This window comes from Panthera tigris, chromosome C2 (genome assembly GCF_018350195.1).
Source record: "Panthera tigris isolate Pti1 chromosome C2, P.tigris_Pti1_mat1.1, whole genome shotgun sequence".
Lineage (NCBI taxonomy): Eukaryota > Metazoa > Chordata > Mammalia > Carnivora > Felidae > Panthera > Panthera tigris.
The window spans coordinates 120,615,010-120,636,433 of NC_056668.1; the positions used below are offsets into that span (position 1 = coordinate 120,615,010).

The 21,424-nt window shown below is 40.3% G+C and overlaps 1 protein-coding gene across 1 annotated transcript in view; it reads right to left on the reverse strand.

Annotated features, from left to right (window-relative positions):
• ATP1B3 (ATPase Na+/K+ transporting subunit beta 3) overlaps positions 1 to 20,609 on the reverse strand; it is a 45,381-nt gene extending 24,772 nt beyond the window's left edge. Inside the window, exon 1 of the mRNA XM_042998602.1 lies at positions 20,295 to 20,609. Coding sequence (XP_042854536.1) covers positions 20,295 to 20,403 — 109 coding nt within the window. The 5' untranslated portion in view covers positions 20,404 to 20,609. The remainder of the gene's footprint in view (positions 1 to 20,294) is intronic.
• Between the last annotated feature and the right edge of the window lie 815 nt (positions 20,610 to 21,424).

Consider the following 21,424-nt stretch of genomic DNA (forward strand, 5'->3'; position numbering starts at 1 on the left):
AGAAAAAAAAAAAGATACCACTGCCTAATCCAAAGTTATGAAGACACGCATCTATGTTTTCTTCTAAGATTTTTTAGCTCTTAGGTTTGGGTCTTCGATCTATTTTCAGTTCATTTTTGTATAAGGTATAACGAAGGGGTTCAATTTCATTGTTTTGCATGTGGATATCCAGTTTTCCCAGTACCACTTGTTCAAAAAATTATTTGTTCCAGGGTGCCTGGCTGGCTCAGTCGGTGGAGCATGTGACTCTTGATCTCAGGGCTGTTAAATCTGAGCCCCACATTGGGTGTGGAGATTACTTAAAAATCTTAAAAAAAAACACACACACAAAACATTTGTTCCCCCTAAAAAAGTTTTCTTAAACTAATGGGCATATACTATCTTTATAATAAAAAAATGTATATGTACACTTGCACTCATATTTTATAATTTATTAAAATCATGGTAGCATAAAATAACTAAATAAGATTAAATAACCTGCTGAAGATTAACCTACCATAAGAGAAACATTCAGAGCAGTACCTCTCCATGTGGTACCTTTACCTGGTCTGCTCTTCCTGGCGGGCCTCAAGTTGTTAACTTTTTTAAGATTTTAATTTAAAAAAATGTTTTTAACGTTTACTCATATTTGAGAGAGAGACAGAAAGAGACAGAGCGTGAGTGGGGAAGGAGCAGAGAGAGAAGGGGAGAGAGAATCCCAAGCAGGCTCAGCACTCAGCACAGAGCCCAATGCGGGACTAGATCTCACAACCATGAGATCATGACCTGAACCAGTCAAGAGTCAGACACCTAAATGACTAAACTATCCAGGTACCCCAAGATTTTATTTTTAAGTAATCTCTACACCCAACGTGGAGCGTGAACTTACAACCGTGAGATCAAAAGGCACAAGCTCTACTGACTGAGCCAGCCACATGCTCCAAGTTGTTACCTTTCATAATCAAAACTCCCAATGTCTGAAAAATCTATCTTTCAAGCATTCTGTGTTGCTCCAGGTGATAGAAATTTACAAAGAGTAAGATCTGTTCCTTCTCTCCAAGAGTTCAGTTATCACAAGTGACAGACCTATAAGCAAAAAATTATAGACATCAAGGGCTAGAAGAAAAAAGAGAAAGAGAGAGAGAGAGAGAAAGAAAGAAAGAACTGTCTCTAGCAGGGAGAGGAAAGAAAAGGATTTCATCAGAGAAGGCCTCCAGGAATAAGTGAGTTGGCTCACCAAAGATGAAGAAGAGGAGTGAGCTCTGAGTCAAAGACCAGAGGACTAGCGGACTCCATAGGAGGCACAGCCAGATTGGGTGCAACTTTGCTCCTACCCCCCAATACACACTTGCTCCCAGTGTCAAGCAACTACTAATAGTAGCAATAACATCTACTCCAAAGTGGGAGCAGGGAGTATGGATGCTTGGGCTGAAAAACTTGGCAATGTCTGGAAGGATTGGTGAAAACCTAACGGAGTAGAGAGTTCCCATATCTAGACCGGCTCTCGGCTAACATTTGCTACCTACAGTTCCGTTTCTCGAGAGAGGAAAGTCTAAATACAAAGAGCAGGAGTACACACCCAATAAGTACCAAAGATTTCAGAAAAAGCTAATCTGATAAAGTACCAAGCTCAACAAAGAAAAGTAATACCCAGAAGAAGTGGGTGCAAATAAAACAAAAGGGAAAAAATAGTGAATTTAAAATACAGAAGGTGAAAGGACAATTTTTAAAAATCAGATTTCATATTCTGATTATTAAAATAAAAAGCTCATTAGATAAGCTGACCTGGAGAAGAGTTAAACTCTAAAGAAAAATCCAGACACCTAAGAAAATAAAACAGCAAACCAGAGACTGGGAGAAAACTTTTACAAAACATGTAACCAACAAAGGACTTCCTTGCCCCTAGAATTAGCAAAGAACTCTTACAACAAATTTTTTTTTAATGCACAAGAGTTTTGAAACAAAACTTCATCAAAGATGTAAGGATTGCAAAAAATAAGCTCAAGAAAAGGTGCTCAACATCACTAGTCATCAAGGAAGGGCAAACCAACACCACTAGCTCATGCCCACCAAAAATGCTGGAAACTTTAAGACTGACAGTACCAAGTGGTGGCTCAGGAGTGGAGCAACTGAACTCTTGCACACTGCTAGTAGGAGTATACAAGAAATAAAAGCCCTATTTTAGAAAAACAGTTTGACAATTTTTTGAAATTAGCAACATACATCTATGATAGGATCCAGCTAATCCGTTCCTAGATATTTAACCAAGAAAAATAAAAAGCACATGTTCGGAAAGTAAGGTATAAGGATATTCATAGATGCTTTATTTGTAATTATTAAAAAGTACAAGCAATCCATATGCACATCAACGAATAAATTAATAAGTAAATTCTGGTATATCCATACAATGGAATACTATTCTTAAACTATTTCTCAAAATAATCATACTAAATGAAAGAAGTCATCCCCTTCTTGCACACACAGAGTATAAACTACATTCCATGTTTTTAAAATTTCAGAAAATACAGGGGCGCCTGGGTGGCTCGGTCGGTTAAGCGTCGGACTTCGGCTCAGGTCATGATCTCACGGTCCGTGAGTTCGAGCCCCGCGTCGGGCTCTGTGCTGACAGCTCAGAGCCTGGAGCCTGTTTCAGATTCTGTGTCTCCCTCTCTCTCTGCCCCTCCCCTGTTCGTGCTTTGTCTCTCTCTGTCTCAAAAATAAATAAACGTTAAAAAAAATTAAAAAAAAACAAATTAATTTAAAAAAATTTTTCAGAAAAGACAAACTGAAGTGTCAAAAGCAGATCTATTTTTGCCTGGAGATTTGGGAGGTAGGGAGAGAGGATCAATTACAAAGGGGCAATAGGAAATTTGGGGGTAATGATTATGGTTGTTATCTTGTTTAGTCATAGTTTCATGAGTACACTATTATATACACATATATGCCAGTGTATGTCAAAACTCAAGTTGTACACTTTAAATATGTACAGCTTACTATATGTCAATTATACTTCAATAAAGCTGTTTAAAAAAACAAATACAGGAGGGGGCCCTGGGTGGCTCAGTTGGTTAAGCATCCGACTCTTGGTTTCAGCTCAGGTCATGATCCCACAGTTCATGGATTCAAGCCCAGCATCAGGCTCTGCTCTGACAGTGTGGAGCTTACCTGGGATTCTCTTTCTCTCTGCCCCTCTCCCACTCTCAATTGCATTCATTCTCTCTCAAAATAAATAAATAAAAACTTAACAAAAATTATTCCCAAAAACAAATAAATAAATAACAAAAACAGAAGACTAACCTAGTGAATTGGCCAGCTAAGGAAAAATTCAATGAGCTAAAAGATCAAGCCAAGATTTTCTACAACAATCCCCAAAAGGAGGGAGGGAATGTATGGAAATTGTTGAGATATGGGGGACAGAACCAGAATATCATCAACAAATCTAATAGGAATTCCATCAGAAAAGAGAAGTGAAAGAATGCTCAAAGAAGTAACAAATTTTGAGTCTAGACTGGAAAAGACTGAAAAATGCTGGAAAACATCCAATACCTAGAAACATTTCAGAATACCAACAAGAGGAAATTTCTTAATGCTTCTAAAAAAATAAAACAGGCTGTACCTAAGACAGAGAACTGTAATTGAATCTTCTTGGCCAAAAATGAGATATATTCCAAACTGAGGAAGAATGATTGTAAACTAAAAGATCAACCAACTAAATAAACAAAAGGACATCTCCAGACATACAAAGACTCAGAAAATTTACTAACCTCATATCCTAACTGTAAGAATTGGTTATGCAATACAAAAAACTGAAGGGCAATAGCAAAAAAACTGCTAGCAATGCAAGTGTCCTCAAACAAAGCAAAGAAATAAAACATAATACACAATGGAGAACTATAAACAGTTATTAAAAAAGGAATGAAACAGATTTCAAAAACTCCAAGTGGAAAAAAATCTCAAGATGATATGTACCACATACTTAAATTTAAAACACTCAGAAGAATTATATTTCTATAAATATACATAAAATAGAGTCTTTGTTAATGGAACAGAAACTTGCAAATCAAATTCATAAACAGCAATGACCTCTGAATAAGGGAAGAAGGGTTCAGGATTGGGACTGGGGATGTAGCCAAGGAGGATTTGAGTTCTAGCACACCATCATTCTTTTCTTTTTTTGAAAAACAGTTTATTTACATAATATCTAACTTCACAAAAAGAGGACAAAGATCATAGACTGAATTCCAAAATAAGTTAATATAATTGCGTATTTCCATTTTTTAAAGTTTTCTTTAAAAATCTAAGAGGAAGAATACATAAAACAATGGTGAGCAAAGCAACCAGTAAGACTTACTGGCAAAATCTAAGTGTTGATTTTAATTTCTTTTCCTTTTCAGGTTTGAGGAATAATTTAGATAGAATAACTTTTATCAATTTTAACTGTATAATCCCAATGAGTTTTGACAGTTGCATAATCTGTGAAACTACCACGAAAGATACAGAACATTTCTATCACTTCCAAAGAGCCCTTGTGCCCCTCTGCAATCCACACATCATTTGCCAGGTAAGCAATGATCTCCTTTTGTCACTATATTCATTAATATTTTATATAAAGTTAAAAATTTTAATTTGTTTAAATTTAATAACAAAATCCAAAAATAATATGACAAAAAAATTAAGTCAAATAATAAAAATTCTTTAATTTTTTTTTTTTTTACATTTTATTTATTTTTGATAGAGAGAGACAGAGCACAAGTGGGGGAGGGGCAGAGAGAGAAGGAGACACAGAGTGGGAAGCAGGCTCCAGGCTCTGAGCTGTCAGCACAGAGCCCGACCCGGGGCTCAAACTCACAAACCACGAGATCATGACCCGGGCCGCTTAACCAACTGAGCCACCCAGGCGCCCCTAAAAAACATTCTTAAAGTGAGCTAAAAAAATCCACTGAATGCTATTATGGAAGAAAACCTAAAATTATACCACCTAATGGTTGAAAACAAAGTAGGTCTTGCCTAACAAAAAGAAATCTAGATGTAACATTATGACTCTAAGCAAACTAGAATTCAAGTCAAAAAGCATGAACAGTACAAACATGTTTCTTATTAATAAAAATACAAACACATCAAGAAGATGCAGCATAACAACCATGAGCCTTTGTGATGCTAAATCGCTTAAAATACGTAAAGCAAAGGCAAAATTACAAAATTACCTCAATCCTATTAACATAGCTCTCCCAAAAATCCACACATGAAGTAAGTAATAACAAAAAGGACAGTAACTATTTTTAAAACACAACTAACAGTTACCTAATATATGCAGAACTTTTGTAGCCACCAGAAAATAAACTCTTTACAAACTTGCAACACTGTCCCTAAAAGGGATCATGACAAGTTACAAAACACAAAAAAACCCAAATTTATAAACTTAAAAAAAAAAATCAAAGCCACATTCTTTAAAATTTAAGTAAATATATTAGAAATTAAAACAAAAATTTAGAAAATGGATTTCTATTTAGTCCTTGGATTAAAAAGACAAATCTGGGATGCCTGGGTGGCTCAGTCAGTTAAGCATCTGACTTAAGCTCATGTCATGATCTCACCGTCTGGGGGTTCCAACCCTGCATCAGGCTCTGTCCCAACAGCTCGGAGCCTGGAGCCTGCTTCGGATTCTGTGTCTCCCTCTATCTCTGCCCCTCCCCCTGACACGCTCTGTCTCTCTCCATCATCAAAGATGAATAAACGTTAAAAGAAAAAAAAAGAAAAAGAATGCCTGGGTGGCTCAGTCAGTTAAACCTTCCAACTATGGCTCAGGGCATGATCTCATGGTTCATGAGTTCTAGCTCCGCGTCAGGCTTTGCACTGACAGCTCAGAGCCTGGAGCCTGCTTCGGATTCATTCTCTCTCTCTCTCTCTCTCTCTCTCTCTCTCTCTCTCTGCCCTTCCCCTGCTAGTACTCCGTCTCTCTTTCTCTGTCTCAAAAATAAATAAAACATTTAAAAAATTAAGAAAAAAGACAATGAAACCTGAAATATTCAAAATTCAAAACAATAATATATTCAGAGCAGAAAGCAAACAAAAATCCTTATGTTCATTCACTAAAACACAAGATTAACAACAACAACAAGCCAGGTTTTTAATTCAAGACTAAAATAAATTCAAGGAAAGGGAAGAATAAAGATGAAAATAGAAATGCAAAAATATTTAACTTGATCAGTAAAACCAGTTTTAATTAGCAAACTTGAGAATAAATGAAATATGATTTTTTTGGGAAATAAACACTTCCAAATCAGAAGTTTTTAAGAAAAATAAACAGAGCTCTACCCCTAAAACACATACACATCCAAATGGCTTTAACTGTTCTCCCAATTTTCAGAGAATAGACTCTTTCTACAGATAAACTATATTTTTAGTATGCCCTGTAAGTTACCTAAGTGTTTTGTTGTGTTTTAAACTAGGCTTCATGCCCAGCGTGGAGCCCAACACAGAGCTTGAACTCACCACCCTGAGATCAAGACCTGAGCTTGAGATCAAGAGTCAGATACTTAAGCGACTGAGCCACCCAGGCACCCCTACTTTAAGGCCAGCCTATGTGATACCAAAACTGGACACTCAGTATCCACACAAATTTCACCACTTTATTTTTTATTTTAGAGACAGAGAATGCATGTGCATGAGGAGAGAGGCAGAGGGACAGGAAGTGAGAGAATCTCAAGAATCAAGAGTCGGATGCTCAACTGATTGCGCCACCGAGGAGGCGTGCCTCACACATGTATTTTACTTTACAAACGCTCACATACAGCTTACATACTACAGTGTGATAAGGACACAGGAACAGAGACACAAATCAACAAAATCCAAGAAACGATCCGCAGGACGAAGTTTTGTATGTAAGAAAGTTGGCAATTCAGATCAGTGAGGAAATGATGGATTATTCAACATATTTTGGGGTAAGTGATTAGGAAGAGCCCATTAAGACTATTAAACTTCTGGTGGCTCAGTCAGTTAAGCGACCGACTTTGGCTCAGATCACGATCTTGCAGTTTGTGAGTTCAAGCCCCACACCAGGCTTTGCGCTGATGGTGCAGAGCCTGCTTGGTATTCATTCTCTCTCCCTCTGCCCCTCCCCAAACTTGCGTAGGTGCTCTCTCCCAAAGTGAATACACTAAATAAATTATAAAAAAATGTTAAATCTGTGATAATGTTAATGAAAAACAAGTATTTTTAAATAAACAAATTAAGAGAGGCACCTGGTGGCTCAGTTGGTTAGGCCCCTGATTCTTGGTTTGGGCTCAGGTCATGATCTCACAGTTTCCCAAGTTCAAGTCCTCCCCTGGGCTCTGGGCTGGCAGCTGGGAGCCTGCTTATGATTCTGTCTCTGCCCCTCCCCCACCTGCACTGTCTCTGCATCAAAATTAATTATTTAATTAGACAAAAGGGAGCAAAGAGATGAGGGACTGTAAAAAAAAAAAAAAAAAGGAAACTGGGCAAACAAAAATATGCTCAGGTGTAGTTATCAGAGAGATTGCAAAATAAACCAACCAGATGTTACCTTCCCATCAAACTGGCAAAAAAAATTTTTTTAAAGAGTAATAATATCCAGTGCTCAGAAAGTTGAAGGGAAACTGGTCCATTCATCCACTGCTGGTGGAAGTATAAATTGGTACAGCTTTTTTGGAGGACAGTAAATGTTAATATAAAAATAAGCATATACTAGGGCACCTGGGTGGCTCAGTCAGTTGAGTGTCCAACTCCATTTCGGCTCAGGTCATAATCCCAGAGTTGTGGGATCAAGCCCCACACCAGGCTCAGCAAGGAGCCTGCTTAAGATGCTCTCTCATTATCTCCCTCTGCCCCTCTCCCACACTTGTGCTCTCTCGAGTTAAAAAAGAAAAAAAAGCATATACTATAAAGTGGTAATTCCACTACCATAAAGTGCCATATTCAGTATCTAGCCTAGATAAATTGTGGCACACATGCAGAGCAGCAATTTTTAAGAGAAATACTGGAAACAATCTCAATATTCATAACAAAAAATATATGTCTTGGATATATATCTCTCCACTATGGATTATACAATGATTCAAAGGAATGAAATAAATACTGACATGGAAACACAGTCAAATCACATTAAGTGACAGGGGAAGGGAGAAAGCAAGTTTAAAAACATACATTCTTCCTATTACTCATGTAAAAGTGGAAAATTACTTATTCCTACATATTCCATATATATACACATACACAAATAAGTATATACATATATCTAAATGCACTGAAACAGGACTAGTAGGAAAACTGATAAAACAATCACTAATCATTCTCTATAGGAGAGACTCCACAACTGGTGGAAAGCAGTCAGGAGAAACACATAAATGTATGCATATATTTTTTTCTTTAGTATTTATTAGCATTGTTTATACATACACAGTAAGGTCAAATGTCAATGAACATCCAGAAATTCACCTAGATTCTACCGTTAACATTCTACTATATCTTGTATCTATTCACCACTTATTTTTTAAACGCATTTCAAGTTCTAGATGTCAGTATGTACACTTCACTCCTAAACACTTCATCATGCATAATAACTAAAACAGAGGGGAAAAATTACACTTAATGAAATACACAAGTCTCTAATGTGCCATTACACAGGTTTTGACCATCACAGCCAAAGAACAAATAATCCAAAAAGGGGCAGAAGACATGAATAGACATTTTTTCTAAAGAAGACATACAGATGGCCAAAAGACATGAAAAGATGCTCAACATCACTTACCTGGGAAATGCAAATCAAAACTACAGTGATATATCACCTCACACCTACCAGAATGGCTAAAATCAACAACACAAGAAACAACAGGTGTTGGCAAGGATGTGGAGAAAGAACCACCCTCTTGCACTGTTGGTGGGAATGTAAACTGGTGCAGCCACTCTGAAAACAGTATGAAGGTTCCACAAAAAGTTAAAAATAGAACTACTGGGGTGCTTGGCTGGCTCAGTCGGTAGAGCATGCAACTCTTGATCTCGGGGTTGTGAGTTCAAGCCCCACACTGGGTGTAGAGATCACTTAAAAGTAAAATCTTAAAAAAAAAAAAAAAAAAAGAAAGAAAAAGAAAAAGAAGAACTACCGTACAATCCAGAATTGCGCTACTAGGTATTCACCCAAAGAATACAAAAATACTAATTCAAAGGGATACATGCACCAGAATGCTTACAGTATTATACACAATAGCCAAGTTATGGAAATAGCCCAAGTGTCCTCCAATTGATGAATGGATAAAGTAGTGTGTGTGTGTGTGTGTGTGTGTGCGCATGTGTACACACACACACACACACACACACACACACACACACACCAGAATATTACTCAGCCATAAAAAAGAATGAAGTCTTGCTATTTGCAACATGGATGGAGCTAGAGAATACAATGCTAAGTTAAATAAGGCAGTCAGAGAAAGACAAATACCATATGATCTCACTCATGTGTGGAATTTAAGAAACAAATGAGCAAAGGAAAAAGAGAGACAGACAGACAGAGACAGAGAGACAGACAAAAGACTCTTAACTACAGGGAACAAACTGATGGTTACCAGAAGTGAGGTGGGTAGAGGGACTGGTGAAACAAGTGATGGGGATTAAGGAATGCACTTGTTATGAGCACTTGGTGTTGTATGGAACTGATGAATCACTATATTGTACACCTACAACTAATATGCTGTATGTTAACTAAATTTTTAAAAAATTTAAAAAAGGGGGGGGGTTGTTTGACAACTACATTCTGTATGATCCAAGTCCCTAGTAAGATACAGAACATTACCACCATCCTATCAAGTTCTCTTGTGCCCCCTCCCAATCCCCACAACCACCACCTTAGAGGTAAACACCATTCTGGGCTTTTTTCCAGCAATTGATAAGTGTTGCTTGTTTTAGAATTCACATAAATGAAATCATATAATATGTGTTCTCTTAGGCAAAGCTTCTTTCCTGCTCAGCCTGACTGTGAAACTCATCCATGTTTTGTGTATCCATAGTTGGTTCCTTTTTATCGTTGGATAGTATTCTGCTGTTTGGACATACCAGTTTGTTTACCTACTCTCCTGCTGATGGACGCCTGGAGTGTTTCCAGTTTGGAGCTACTATGAATACTCTTGTACAAGTATTTTTGTGAACTTATGTTTTCATTTCTCTTGGGTAAACACCTAGGAGTAGAACTGCTGGGTCATGGAGTAGATGTGTATTTACTTTTATAAAAAACTACCAGACCTTTATCCAAAGTGGATATACCATGTATTACATTTTAAAAATCATTGCTGTTAACAGTGGTTACCCAAGAAAGAAGCTGAAGAAGACAGTGGACTTACTGATTATTCACATCTGTATTGTAAAAATTCAACCAATAGGGTTACTTTCATTATATAAAAAGAACAAAGCCAAGAGTCTACATCTAATACTAGTCCAGACTTCTTGAGTTAGCCTACACTGACACTAACTTCTAAAGAGGTCAGCAAACCACAGGTGCTGCCTGTTTTTATAAATCAAATATTGAAACATAGCTAGGTCCATTAGTTTATACATTGTCTATAGCTACTTTCAAGCTACAATAGAGTTGAGTAGTTGCAACAGACACCAGTGGGCTGGCAAAGGCTAAAGTACTACCTGGTCCCTTAAAGGAAAAATTGGCCACCTCTTGTTCTAAAGCATTTACATTTTTTTTTTTCATTTCAAAGTGACATTTGAAACTCTCTCATTCAACTTTTCTCCTACAGAATTAAAAGCAAGAGATTTTAAATGGGTTATCTAAGCTTAGCTGGATGTGTGGAACCAAAAATTAGATCTATATTCTGAGTCCTAGTTTGGTCACCTCAGAATACTGATATACTTCTAAGGTTCATGAAGTGAAAAAATATATATGCCCACAGGCTCACTTTTACTACAGTGCCCTATGTGGAAACTTCAAAATGAATTACTTTAGTGGGGCAGAATCATGGTAAGTTATGGGGAATTATGCCTTTATGTACAAGTATCTCCACGAATAAGACTTTCACAGTGTGTAGCCATACTAGCCCAACAATACTTTCAACTTTAGCCCAAGGAATAGATGAATCTCAAGATGAAACTGATTAAATGACAATTTGTGCATCAAAAAAAAAAAAAAAAGGTAAGTGCTTACTATTACTATGTGCCAGATGCTACAGGGATGTGCAAATGAAATCCTGATGTGTGAGAACATCTAGTTAGTAAGAGCAATGTACATAAACAACTATAATCCAGGATACAAAGTTTTAGGTGTTACAGGAGATAAATGTGGTATTATTTTCATCTGGGCACATCAGAGAAAGCTTATGACAGCTGATACTCAAGCTAGATCTGTGAAGTAGGAAAGAATTTTCGATGCAGAGATGAAAGGGCATGGGGGAGGGAATGAGCAGAGCATTCCAGACCAAGGGCCCTCAGATCCACCCATTTGGGCTATGACATGTGGTATATGTAGAGTACGGTGGGAAATGACAGGTTATAAGGTTGGAAACTTAGTTCTAACCCAGTATGTAATAAGCCCGGAATGCCAGGCTGTCTGGAAATTATTTAAACTTTCTGAAAACAGTGGGGATCCAAATACAATTTTAGGGTATGGGAAGTAGCATGATCAAAGCTGTAGCCTTAAAAATAACCTGACAGCAGTGAAGTTGCAGTGGTTTAGGTCACAATGATTCCAAATGATTCCTTGGGTTTTTCTGGAGATGCATCAGAAGTTATGAGCTTCCCCAAAGTCAATAACACTATAGCTTTTTTTGTTTTAAGAAGCAGGTAGAAGCTGGAAAGCCAATGGTCTATTTGAACTTGGAACAACTTTGGAAAAGTTATGAAAGCTCTTCATCTGGTGCTTTAAGTTTTATTTTTTTAATAGTTTTTTTAATGTTTATTTGAGAGAGAGAGAGAGAGAAAGAGAGAGAGAGAGAGAGGGAGAGAGGTAAAGAGAGAGAATCCCAACGCGGAGCTCAATCCCACCACAAGATCATAACCTAACCGAAATCACAAGAGCCAGATACTTAACCGACTGAGCTACCCAGGTGCCTTCATCAGGGAATTTATAAGAAAAGGCACTACCAGACCCTGATACAGGGGAGACAGGGTTGATGCAAGTGTTAAGGACTACAAAATTTGAAACAGGTGGTTAGTATTATGAAGCTATGAAAAACGAGCACCCTGCACCCCCTCTGAATGTGGGTTTTCGTAAGATATGGGCATGGGAGAGGAATAGGGCAGAGTAAATTAATTCCTGAATTAACTGTAGTAGTGGCAATGAGGATGTGGGTCACAGATTTAAGAGACATTATAGAACTGGCATGACTTGGACAGGTTTAGAGCCCAAATGACAAAAAAGATAGTGACCTTCTTTTCAAAAATTGCAAATACAGGAGCAACTCAGAACTTCAGTAGAGGAAGGAAAAAAGAGCTCTGTTTGCAAGGTGACATATAAGGTAATTTAGTTACAGAGTTAGTCAAGATATCTAAGCCTCTCTCTCTCAAGGTTTATGGGATATGCAGGATGCAACTGAATCTGAGAGAGATGTTAACCAGTAAGTAAAATGTGTGAGTGATCTTTGCAGTTGTTTTATGAGACTGCCAGGGAAGAAGATGAAGAAAAAACAAGGCCAAAGACAGCACCTGAGAAATACACGTTTAGGAAACAAGGTAGAACAGACTGGAGCGAATCAGGAAAATGATTATGAGAGATACTGGGGGAGGGGGGTGGTAAGGGCACACAAAGGGCAACTATTTATGGGCCAGAATCTACCAACAGAAATGTACCTTATGCTGGGGCACCTGGGTGGTGCCCCATTAAGCGTCAGACTCTTGCACAGGTCATGATCTCACGGTTTTGTGGGTTCGAGCCCAACATCGAGCTCAGCACTGGCAGCCCAGAGCCTGCTTGGGATTCTCTCTCCCTCTGCCCTTCCCCCACTAGCTCTCTGTCTCTCTCAAAATAAATTAACTTAAAAAAAATTTTTTTTTTAAAGAAAAGTACCTTTGGATGAGGGTGAGTCATACCTTACTATGACATCAGCAAAATACTAAGAAGTCACAAATAAGAGCCAGTCCACAATCAGTAACAAAGTTTAAACAGATTCGTGGGAGGCTGCTAAGTTAAAGGATTATTTTCAGAAATATTATTTGTAAAGCACCCTGCAGGACGCAGGACATTACTGTTAAATAAATGCCCATTAAATCTGAGAAAAGTTAAAACACACACACACACACACACACACACACACACACACACACACACACACACACAGGTCCTTTATGCAGGTCTCATAAGAGCAGTATAAAAAGCTAAATAGAGCAATAAAGCAGGAAGCAGGAGACCTGGATAATCACCTCGTTTCTGTTATCCTAATCAGATGCACCACTCAGGCAGTCACAAACTCAGCTGAATCTTCAACAAGAAAGTTAAGTGGATGCTTCCTCTGAACTTCTATGAAAACTCACAATGCTATTAAAAAGGTGGGGGTGGTAGGGGCACCTGGCTGGCTCAGTCAGTTGGGCATTCAACTCTTTATTTATTTATTTAAAAAAAAATTTTTTTTAACGTTTATTTATTTTTGAGAGAGAGAGAGACAGAGCATGAACAGGGGAGGGTCAGAGAGAGGGAGACACAGAATCCGAAACAGGCTCCAGGCTCTGAGCTGTCAGCACAGAGCCCAATGCGGGGCTCAAACTCACGGACCGTGAGATCGTGACCTGAGCCGAAGTCGGCCGCTTAAACCGACTGACCCACCCAGGCACCCCATTCAACTCTTGATCTAAGCTCAGGTCTTGATCCCAGGGCCATGGGTTCGGGCCCCACACTAGGCATGAAGCCTATGTTAAAACACACAAACAAACAAATAAACAAAACGGGGGGGGGGGGTAGTGGGATGCCCAAACATGCGGGAACCTTTATACTATGATACACCAATACCAAAACAGTTTTTAAAATGTTGTAAAAGACTAATTACATGGGAACACTTCATAATAGAGCTCACTCATTCAACTTATTTTTATTACCTTCCTACTAAGTGCTGGGCAAAAGGCTCAATGTTAGGGAATCAAAGACGAGTAAGTAAGAATGTATAGTCTAGTAAACAGGCAACACTACTACATAAAGTCATAAATGCTATAACAGAAAAAAATATTGTGGGATACACAGGCACTTGATGCAGTCTTAAGGCAAATAGGCATTCAAAGATGTGTACCAGAGATCAGGCTATCAAAGCTGACATCTGAATACCCAAGCCAAGGTCAAAGAGAGAGATTCAGAAGCTAGGAAACAGGCCCAGAAGGGGTAGAGAATGGCAGACAGAGAAATAAGTCAGCAAGATTATAGTGTGTGTGTCATACTAAGGAGCCCCTGAGGACAATGGAGATTTATTTACAAGAAGTGTACTGAACATTCCACAGTCCTATGAAACATCCAATTGAAGATTTCCGACAGGCAGTTGGTTATATTAATATAAAAAAAACCATACAAACTAGAGATGTAGATTTGGAAGTCTCAACATAGAATAACTGAAGACACCAGAATACATAAATTCTAAGAGGAATTGTGAACATTTCCCACAGAGGTGATGGAGTGGGGCAAGGTTATCCCCAACACATAACCCCAAGGTTATGCCCCCAAGGTGGCAGAGGAGTAAAAACCATCCCCTCAAACATCAAAAATTAAGATAAAACTAGCTATCTAAGTGTATACTTAAATTTTTACTTATACATAAAAAAAATTATTTACAAAAAAGAAACAGACTATTAAAATGTTAATAGTGCTTATTCTAAGTGGTTAAAGATTACAGATTAATTTTACTTCAAAATTAATGCAATAAATGCATAATTAGAAAATAATAAACTTATCTTTCAACGTTAAATGTTTCTCTTTCCATTACACGATTGGTCCTTAAACACGACAAATCATGGAAATATTGTGACTAAAGATAGAAAGATTTTTAAACTTCTTTTAATATAATTAATTTAATTCTACAGATATAAATTCAAAAGTCAATTTCAAAGAATCAAATTTTGGGGGTAGAGGAAGGTTGGTCTTTAACAATAGTAAAGCACATACTACTGTAATTACAACATCTAGAACATAACACACAAACTTACCCTGTCCCCTCCCTTCCACTACCAGTCCAGGAAGTGCTGTCTCCTGCTGGGTGATGGCTCATTATGCCTCTGCTGCTGCCGCTGCCACACCCACCACTGACCTTCATTTATAGCCTGCACACAGGGTAAGGCAAGTCCTGTTACTTTCCCAACAGTGCACATTTTTGTAAAGTTTCTTTAGTATGTCACACTCCACAGGACAAAGAACAACATCTTACAAAACTATGTGATACTGGGAAAATAAACACACTTGCCTTCTCCCCTACAGTCAGACACCCAAGATGGGATGGAGTCTGATCTCCAAAGCAGAGCATTTACTGAGGCATGACCCAGAATGGGAGCAGGTGACTGAGAAAATGGCACTTCGTGGATCTATAATAAAAGAAAAGGTACATGAACAAAATGTAGATGTTAATAGTTTTGGTCCAGAATCCCCAGTATGCTTGGAAATCAGTAACTCAAGTTTTAAGTTAATATTAATATAGAGCATCTACTGACAGCCCTCAGATAATGAACTCCAAAGAAGCCCACAGCAGATGTCATTAAATGACATCAAGTCACAGCATAGTTTAAAAAAAAAAAAAAAAAAAAGCCTCTGGCCTTGGAGGTAGTTTAAAGGCCAAGGATTCTATCGCTGAGTAAATTTTGACAAATCAGATCTACGAGTTCAACTTTCTCACCTATGAAATGAGGACATAGGGCTACATTAGTGGCTTTCAAGCTTTTTTGACTGTGAGCCACAATAAGAAATACATTTTACTCAAGGTATCTGTATATATAAAGTACAGAAAAGTTTCATGGAACATGTTTCCTTAGAATAAACTTATCAGGCAGAATAAACTGGTATTTTTACTATTCTATTTCACTATTCTTAAATTTTTTTTTTTACGTTTATTCATTTTTGAGAGAGAGAGACAGACAGAGCACAAGCAAGGTAGGGGCAGAGAGAGAGGGAGACACAGAATCTGAAGCAGGCTCCAGGCTCCCAGCTATCAGCACAGAGACCGACACGGGGCTCGAACTCACAAACCACGAGATCATGACCTGAGTGGAAGTTGGATGCACAACCAACTGAGCCACCCAGGTGCCCCTCTATTTCATTATTCTTAAAAATGTTAATTGCAACACATGGTCTGTTACAGTTTAAATAATAGATGATTTCTAAGCTATCTTTCACTCTAATTGTATTTAATGCATTTAGTTTTAGTATTTGCAACATAAGCCACAAGATGCTATTTTTTTGTCCTATTTTCATACATGGCAACTACTAATTCCTGATGTGTCATTACTGTTCAGCATAAGAAACCAGCTCTAGGTATACTTTGATCATCTACATAGTGCACTTTATTTTAGAAGGTTGTTGTGAAAATCAACTGAAGTGATTTTATATCTGCGAGTATTTTGAAACTGCCAAACATACAAGAAGCAACTCAAAATCTTTCATATAGGAGCACCTGGCTGGCTCAGTCAGTACAGCATACACAACTCTTGATCTTGGGGTCATGGGTTTGAGCCCCACATTGGGTATAGAGATTACTTAAAAAAAATAAAATCTTAAAAAAAAATCTTTTACATGGTCATTTAAAATAAGACAATGTGGGGTGCATGGGTATCTCAGTCAGTTAAGCGTCCAATTCTTAGTTTTGGTTCAGGTCATGATCTCACAGTTTTGTGAGTTTGAGCCCCACATCGGGCTCTGTGCTGACAGTACAGAGCCTGCTTGAGATTCTCTCTCCTGGTCTCTCTGCCCCTCTCCCACTCACGCTGTGTCTCTCTCACAAATGAATAAAATTTTTAAAAATACTATAAAGTAAGACAATATGGTATAACCTCCACTATTTTCTCTATCCCAAGTATAAATGCTAAAATTGCTCTTTAAATGAGTGCTTTTAATATATCCCACGCATTGAAGAACCTCAAATTAGACGGGATAAATGTACTAAAGACTTCAATGTAAAAAATAAAATTAGGAAATATGTTAAATGAATGTCTTTATAAAATCTTTGAGGTAGGGGCGCCTGGGTGGCTCAGTCGGTTGAGCGTCCAACTTCGGCTCAGGTCATGATCTCATAACTTGTGAGTTCGAGCCCCGCTTCAGGCTCTGTGCTGACAGCTCGGAGCCTGGAGCCTGCTTCAGATTCTGTGCCTCCCTCTCTCTGCCCCAACCCACTTGCATTCTGTCTCTGTCTCTCTCACAAATAAATAAACATTAAAAAAAAAAAAATCTTTGAGGTAGAGAAGGCTTTTTTCTATAGGCCAGCAGACACTGCAACTTTACCAAAGTCAACCCAAAAAACAAACACATAACCATCTCCCCGCTACACCTACACTGAAATTCAAAAGCAACTAGAAAAAATTTGCAAATGAGTTTCTTTAAAAAAAAAAAAAAGTAACTTATTTCCAAAACGTAAAGGGTACACATATTAAATACAACCTAGAAATTGCACTAGTAGAAACATATATCAAGAAATAAATTTGCAGAAATGTACATGCAAGGCTGGAGGGAATGGGCAGAGGAGAGACCAGTACATACGATAAAGTACTGGTTAAAAAAAATCAGGAGTTATTCATATTTCCCTGGGTATCTCCCATGCATACATAAGATATACATGTTAATCAACATGTTTGTTTTAAAAAATCATGGTAGTACACGGACCTATATAATAGAACATTAGTGAGCTATTAAAAATGATACAGATTTTTATTAACATGGGAAGGTGCCCACAATATATTCCAAACACTATAAAGCAACACTTGTTGTAGGATCTTTTTTTGTTAAAAAAAAAAAAAAAATTGACATTATACCCATTTAAGTCTGCCCAGATATGTATCAAAAATATTAACAGTGGGTATCTCTGTGGTGATGAGATCAGGCAGCTAGCCCATACAGTGCCTTTCTAAGAATTAGAACTGGAACAAGATACTCTTTTCTCTAGGCAGACTCCCCACGCTCAAGGGTACACAGCCTGGAGAGTGGAGTATGGACTTCAGCCTCTACACACCACATCTACATATATCCTTAGAGAGATGCCCTTATGTTGGGATAGGATTATGGATGGCAATTTATGCCATTTTGCACTGGTTTACTATTACTCCAATAAACGCGGAAATGTATTATTTGTTGATAAGAATAACACTTATTTTGGAGCGTCTGAGTGGCTCAATTGGTTGGGTGACTGACTTCGGCTCAGGTCATGATCTCACAGTTGGTGAGTTCGAGCCCCGCGTCGGGCTCTGTGCTGACAGCTCAGAGCCTGGAGCTGCTTCAGATTCTGTGTCTCCCCCTCTCTCTTCCCCTCCCCTGCTCATGCTGTGTGTCTCTCTGTCTCTCAATAATAAATAAATGTTAAAAAAAAAAAAAAGAATAACCCTTATTTCCAATTTTGAATAAGTCTCCTTTAATCCTTCTAAAACTAATCCCAACTTTACCTGTAGTACTAGAACTCTTATATGCCTTTACACTTTGACAGTTTGTGCCTATTATTTACTTAAATGCATATACTCAATAAAATTTCAACTTCAACATCATATAAATACAAAGGTTAGGTAAGAAGTACTACCTGCATTAAGAAATGTCATTCTAACATAAAATGAAGGTACTTATTACTGGAAATAAGGCACTGAGGGAAGTAGTCTACAAAGTTAATCCCTCTCCACCACTCAAAAATTCCTTCAGCAAAATGGTAGCACATTCTAGAAGCAATAATTGTTCACCACTTTCCCCCCATTTAACTCCGGATGCAAGATTTATTTCCTCTTCACATTAGTGGGTTCCCAAAAGACAGCTATCTAAATAAAAATCGTGAGTGTTAGTTAGGCAAGGCATCTGTAAAATAATAAAACTGCTGGACTAGGATTAAAGGACAACTGGGTTCTTTTCTTGGCTCTGTGGAATATGTAATTTTACACAAAGCAAAATCACAACCTCTCTAGATCTCATTTTTCTCATCTCTAAACTGCGGGTTGGGCTAAAAAACCTCCAAGGCCCCTTTCAGCTTGTGATAGGACTTTAAGCCTCCTTTCCACTCTGGAGGAGCCAATTTCAGTCAAAAGCAACAGTTTATTTTTTGAGTCATAGCTAATTTACCCTCTCCCTGTTTCTCTTAAAAATGTCGTGCCCAAATAGTTCTCAACTCTAGAAATTTATTCTCACTCGGAAAAAAAAGGTCAAGACCTACTAACAAGGTGTTCTTTAAAAGGCAAAAACAAAACAAAACACTAGTCCTTATTCAATATAAATTATAAATTAATATAAATTTTCGGAAAGCAAAAACGCACCCTAAAGCAGCACTCCACTGGTGGATGGCTTAAATATGTCTTTTAAAACAAAGAACTCATACACAGAAAAACTGCTAACATACACAACCATCACATGTTTTGAAGGCACAAAAACTGTTCCCCCTGGGATTTACTTTCCCCAAAAGAAGCCTCTCTGCCAGGAAGAAAACGTCTCTAATTAAAAAGGAATTAGGCAGGAACCAACCCTTTTAATGGTCTTCTCACTGTCCGAATTCAAGTGCATTTTCGTGTACCAAGTACTTGTGTGATTAACTAACCGCGGCACAAAGATGCAACCCACACACTTAACACTCACTCACACTCTTCCGACCGGGGTGGCAGCGTGGACGAGTCACAAGATAGCGGCGAGAGTGGAAATTTCCTCTCCCCGGGCGTGGGGCAGGGTCTGGCTTCCCCGAACCGCTCGGCGCCACCGGCCGCCTCAGCCAGGGCCTCTCCCGGACCGCGCGCTCCGTACAAAGGAGGCCCGGGCTCTCGGCTGCCGCACGCTCGGGACTCGGCTCCGGGCAGGGGTCCCCAGCCTCCGGCGCCGCTCGGGGCCGGAGGCCTGGGCAGCACAGCACGTGCGCCCCGCTCCCGACTGGGAGGAAGAAACCGGCGCGGCGCGGCCCGGCCGGGGCTGCCCGCGGGCCCGGCTGCCTCGGGAGCGAGCGGCGGCCCGCCCGCCACGCTAGAAATGAATGGGGCCGCGCTGCCCCTCCTCCGCCACCGCCCGTACGACAGTCTGGCGGCCCGGGACGAACACCGCTGTGGGCGGCGGAGGCTGTGGCTGCTCTGGGGGCCCCCGCGCGGGGAGCCGCCTCCCGCCTTTCCTTTCCCACCCCACCCCGCCCGGCGTCCCCCGGACCGCTGCCGGTCCCGGCGCCCAACCGCCGCCCGCTCACCCCAGCTCTTGGCGGTGCGCCCCAGGAACTCTCCGGTGGTGGGGTTGTAGATGAAGAGCTTCCACTCGGCTAGGCTCTGGTTGAAGGACTTCTTCTCTTTCTTCGTCATGGTGCGTGTGCCTACGACGAGGGGAGCGGCGGCCGCGCGGGTGGAGGCGGCGAGGAGCGCGGAGGCGCGTCCCGCTTCAAGCGGCACAGCCCGGCGACGGCGGCGGAAAGCGGGACGGCAAAGGACACCTCCGCGCTGCGGTACGCACTCGAACCTACTGCGCCGCGCTAGCCCGGCGGCCGCTCGGGCCGCGGGAGCCTGACGTCTCCGCCCGCCGCAACCAATCCGCGCGCCGCTCGATCCGCGCAGCCGATGCCGCCGCCGCCGCCGCCGCCGCCGCCGCCGCCCGGAGCGGCCGGTTTCGGAGAGGACGCCCCGCCCCAGGCCCCGGCCCCGCCTCGCCCCGCCCCCCGCGCCCCGCGCCTCCCCGCCAGGCTTAGGGACGCTCGGGGCTCCCTCTGCCCTGGTCCGAGGAAGCAAAAACCACACATGGCAACTTTAAAAATCACGAGGGCTTCATAAGCACATTTACATTAACAAGCAAAAGGTGGGCGTCCGTGACCCGCAGGTTTCTCAGGAGGAGAACTCTGGGGAGATGCTGTGGGCAACCGGGGCCCGGCGGCCCCTCGGCTCCTTGCCTGCGGCAGCGTGGGGCCAAAACGCGGAAACGACTCCTGTCTGCTCGAGTCGTCTTCACCGAGCAGAGGACTTCACCCTCTCGCCGACCGGCCTCCCAAACCGCCTCGAGGCGTTCTCCTTTGGGCTCTCTGACGTGCGTAAACTCTGCTGTAGGATCCCGTGAGGCATCCAGCGTAGTACGTACTGCCGCTCAGAGAATGCCCTTACTTGGCTCTTCGGAAGGATTTCGCCAGGAATCGCAGCTCGATGGAAATTTCACTCTAACTACTTCAGTACTAACGAAACGGAGTATGCTTTTCTCCAGATTCGGTTGAATTTATCAAGGAAATCAATATATATGCTTTCCTGAGGTTCCTGTCAGCTCTAAAGACCTGCTTTTTTCTGAGACAGCATCTAAAAGGAAATCATTTCTTCGTTTAGTGGTGACGCCTAAGTAAAGTTC